This window comes from Austrofundulus limnaeus, unplaced genomic scaffold, assembly GCF_001266775.1.
Source record: "Austrofundulus limnaeus strain Quisiro unplaced genomic scaffold, Austrofundulus_limnaeus-1.0 Scaffold2116, whole genome shotgun sequence".
NCBI lineage: Eukaryota > Metazoa > Chordata > Actinopteri > Cyprinodontiformes > Rivulidae > Austrofundulus > Austrofundulus limnaeus.
The window spans coordinates 23569-28004 of NW_013954518.1; the positions used below are offsets into that span (position 1 = coordinate 23569).

Below are 4436 nucleotides of genomic sequence, written 5' to 3' on the forward strand. Positions count from 1 at the left end.
GTCTGCAGATGAACAGCAGGTCATGAAAACCTGGGTCATTAAAGGATGTCATGAATTACTGGATTAAACATAAAAGTATTAGATCCATTATAATTACAGTCACCATCAAATTCATTGTTTCATCAGTTGAAGTTATTGAAATTCTCTGATTTGGTTGATTATAGTATTTTATCAGTTATGTTTAGGGCTCATAAAACACATTACCTTCAAACATCCAGTTACGTTTAGTTAAAAGAGTGAGTTGTTATAATCTGAAGGGACAGAGATGTTTGTTGGACCTAAAGTTAGAACCAGTTTGAAGGAACAGAGTACTTCAGTCCAGGGAATTAAATTATGGAATAATCTGGAAGATGACATTAAAAACGTGTATATTTAAGAGAATGATAAAGGTAAATCTGTTGGAGAATTATGTAGGGTATCATTTATGAATTGTTACTCAAGAAGGAATTTTGTATTGAATTGATGTTGTTTTGTTTTAAATGAATAAAGTTTTATTAACAAACAGCTCACCTGAAAACATCTTGCTGAAGTCTCTGGAATCCATCGTCATGAYGACATCAGCTTTGGAGGGGGGCTCGCCTTCACCTGCACTGCCAGAACCGCTCTTCAAGTCCAGGAACCAGGTGCCACTGTGCTCTCCTTATATGGGCATCAGTACATCAAYAAGACACGTCTGTAGGAAGGATGTCCTTATATGGACATAATGAAGATGTTTACCTGACAGGTCGAATCTGTAGATGGCCTGTGTTGATTTGACAACGTCCTCATTGATTACTGCTCTGATGACATCAAAGGTGCTTTCTATTGGTCCATCTGAGGTGGGCGGGGACACTGATGCTGATGATGATGATGATGATGATGATGATGATGGCGTTTTGAAGGCGGGTGTTGCTCCTGGCATCCAGAAACAACAGGTCAGATCAGTCAGCAGGAGGTGCAGTCACTAAGTCTGAACACCACTGGTATCATAGTACTCTCTGTAGTACTTTGGAGTATTTCCTGTCACATTCTCTAGAGTGCTCCTTGTAGTAGTTTGTGTAATCCTTGTAGTACTTTCTGTAATACTCTCTGTTGTACACCCTTTAAACTCACTATAGTACTCTGTAGTATTCCCTGTAGTGGCCCATAGTACTCTGGTAGTACTGGCTGTAGCACTCTTTGGTGTATTCTGTTGTACTTCCTGTAGTACTCACCGTGCTCCTCCATCTGTTTGACCAGCGTCTCCGGTGCTTCATCAAGGAAGAAGTCCGGCAGCAGGGGGTGACCTGTGGACCAATCAGACGTCTCCATGAGTACCACAGTGTAAGTACCCAGGTGAGTATAGTTAGCCTKCAGTCACCTGGTTGGACGGCGTACTGATCAAAGTCCTGAACCCCATGGGCTCTGAGAACATCCTCATCCACCAGGAAGTGACCCGTGTAGTCCTTGGCTTTGGACAGGATGGTGTAGGCGGCGTCGGCGATGATGTCAGCTTTACGACACTGCTTACCAACGTCGCCGCCGCCCAGCATATCCATTGCAGCTGTTTGGATCGCTACGGCAACAACACAGAGTTAGAAAGTTGGGGGAGGAGCCTGTTAGCAGGCAAACCGTTAGCTACTGACCAGTTTTGGGCCAGAGAGCATTGACRGCGATTTGACCTCTGAACTCCTCTGCCATTCCCAGGACACACATAGACATGCCATACTTGGCCATCGTGTACGCTGAAAGATCATACAAACATGTTAGAGAAGAAAGGGAGGGGGCGGAGTCAGTGGCTTCAAATGGTTACCTGTGTGGTTCTTGAACCAGACAGGGTTCATGTTCAAGGGAGGAGACAAGTTCAAGATGTGGGGACTGCGACTTTTTAACAGGTGAGGGATGACCATCTTCGACCTGACCAGGACAGAAACACAACTGTGATCGACAAAGAAACGCTCGTTAACGTCAACTGACTGAAGCTCGTTAACGTCAACTGACTGAAGCTTGTTAACTTCAACTGACTGAAGCTCGTTAACTACAGCTGACTGAAGCTTGTTAACTACAGCTGACTGAAGCTCGTTAACTTCAACTGACTGAAGCTCGTTAACATCAACTGACTGAAGCTCGTTAACTTCAACTGACTGAAGCTCGTTAACATCAACTGACTGAAGCTCGTTAACTTCAACTGACTGAAGCTCGTTAGTTTTAATTTGTGAGTTTGCTGACATCTCAGTGTTTGACATGTGACATGCGTGTGCTCAGCGTCATACGTCAGGTAAGTTCCTCTCAGGTTGATTCCCAGCATCAGGTCAACCTTCTTCATTGATGTCTCTAGAGTTCCTGTCAAACTGATGGCACTGGCGTTGTTCACCAAGATGTCAATACCTGCCGACAGGATATGACATCATATTTTAGATCAAACTGTTTGAGCCCTGAACCAATCAGAGAAGAGCGGTGGTAAGAATGTGTGTTCCACCTCCGAAGGTTTCAACAGCTTTCTGAACTGCTGCTTCAATCTGCTGCTCATCTCGAATGTCCACGATGCATGGCAATGCCTTTCCCCCTGCTGCCTCCACTGCAACACACAGCAGTTACACAACAGTTACACACTGCAACTCACAACAACACACAACAATTACACACTGAAACACACAACAGACAGGTTGACGTTGACCTCCATATTCTCCAAATGTTTTAGCAGCAGATATTTGTAAGAGGTTAACCTGTTAGTTCACCTTTGTCTGCAGCAGATATTTGTTAGCAGTTAGCCTGTTAGCTCACCCTCGTCTGCAGCAGATATTTGTTAGCGGTTAGCCTGTTAGCTCACCCTCGTCTGCAGCAGTGTAGATGGTTCCAGGCAGTTTTGGGTGGGGCTCGGCAGTCTTGGCTGCAATGACAATATTAGCTCCATCTCTTGCAGCTTTCAGAGCAATAGCTTTTCCGATTCCTCGGCTCGCTCCGGTAATGAAGAGTGTGTAGCCAGCTAGCTTCCTGTTAACACAAACACAAGTCATGGAGAAACTTCCTGGATGTTTTGACCAAGCTGCTCCCTGCTGCTCCCCAGCTTCTTTAAACTCCGCCCTAAACAGTCAATCTGATCAATAAAAAAAACCACACCCACAAAAGTCAAACAGACCAATCATATCCTGGACAAAGTCCTCCCACAAAACAAGAAACTCYCACTTAGAGACTGCAGAGACCCCCTACTCACTAAATCAGTAGTCAGTACTAATTACTAATCAATAATTAGTGTCTATTATTTATTTTTGATTAATTTCAATGTTTGGCATTCATTGTTTGAAACTGTTGGTTTAGTTTTCACAATAAAAGCCTCAACAGAGACAGTGTAATGTTTTATTTTGAAGTTAAACTTCCGGTCTGATAGTTAGTGAATAAACTTTGACAGTTCTATTATATTGCCTTGCTCAAAGGTCAGAGGACCGAGGCAGCAGGTCTAAGATAAAAAAAAAAACCTTTATTTTTAAATCCACGGTTCGGCTGCATGAGACCCAGAAGAACAGAACCTCTGCAGTCAGAACCACCGCGGGGTTAAACCTTGGACTTTTTATTAGACTCCTTTTAAAGGTAGTTTTACATGAAGGAACCGAACCAGAACCTCTGCAGTCGGAACCACGGAGCCGGTTCTGYTTTGGACGGACTCACCCGGTGTTCTGGAGCATCTTTAGTCCGACTCCTGCCTCAGATTTCTGTTTCCTGTGCAGCAAGTCGTCTTTTTTACCTTTAACCCACTTTTACCGACGCGTTTTAACCGGAAGTTTGCTGTTTCTTAAACTTCCGGTCAGCCAAAGATCGCCTATAAATAAGAAGTCCCACTCTGACTGTAATCTGCGAACTGAAAAATGATCTGAATTTTCTTCTTTTTACTGATCCGTTTTATACATTTAAACAGTTTCTAATTAAACCTACATATGTTTGATACTTTATGCCTGATTTTTACAGATTAAGTGACTTTAAATTTAACTAAATTTTCTGTATCATCGATGTGAGGCCAGAGGTTTTTACACTGTAGTAACCTTGAACAGCTGCACATTCAAATTAGAAACATTATGATGACTGATGATCAAAGTAAATATATTTTTAATCACTAAAATATTTGTTGTTCTTTTGTAAACAATAATGTTTACAAAAGAAACGAGAGTTGTAGTTTATAAAAGAATCCACATCACGTTATTTGCTGAGGCTGAAGCTCAGATGTGGAGGAGCTCAATGAGGAGATGAGGAGATGAGGAGATGAGGAGATGAGGAGATGAGGTCAGAGGAAGCAGCCCTTCACTAACACTGGGCTGTTGACCTCAACCAGTGATGTCATCAGGAGGTGGAAGGAATACTTCTCAGACCTTCTCAACCTCTCTGACATGTCTTCTATGGAGGAAGCAGAGTCTGAGGACTACAGGACTTCAGGACTACAGGACTTCAGGACTTCAGGACTTCAGGACTACAGGTCTTCAGGACTT

At 43.0% G+C, this 4436-nt stretch overlaps 1 protein-coding gene across 2 annotated transcripts in view; it reads right to left on the minus strand.

The window, feature by feature from the left end:
- The window catches only part of hsdl2 (hydroxysteroid dehydrogenase like 2), a 5958-nt gene extending 2229 nt beyond the window's left edge, over positions 1–3729 (minus strand). Inside the window, exons 1-10 of one of the 2 annotated variants that reach the window (XM_014034434.1) lie at positions 3625–3729; positions 2789–2952; positions 2438–2536; positions 2232–2346; positions 1772–1875; positions 1605–1703; positions 1340–1534; positions 1194–1265; positions 718–894; positions 511–639 (exon numbers count right to left, since the gene is read on the minus strand). In XM_014034434.1, coding sequence (XP_013889888.1) covers positions 511–639; positions 718–894; positions 1194–1265; positions 1340–1534; positions 1605–1703; positions 1772–1875; positions 2232–2346; positions 2438–2536; positions 2789–2952; positions 3625–3641 — 1171 coding nt within the window. In that variant the 5' untranslated portion in view covers positions 3642–3729. Of the gene's footprint in view, positions 1–510; positions 640–717; positions 895–1193; positions 1266–1339; positions 1535–1604; positions 1704–1771; positions 1876–2231; positions 2347–2437; positions 2537–2788; positions 2983–3624 lie in introns of those variants that run through there. The other variant, XM_014034432.1, reaches the window with a different exon arrangement.
- Positions 3730–4436: the final 707 nt, after the last annotated feature.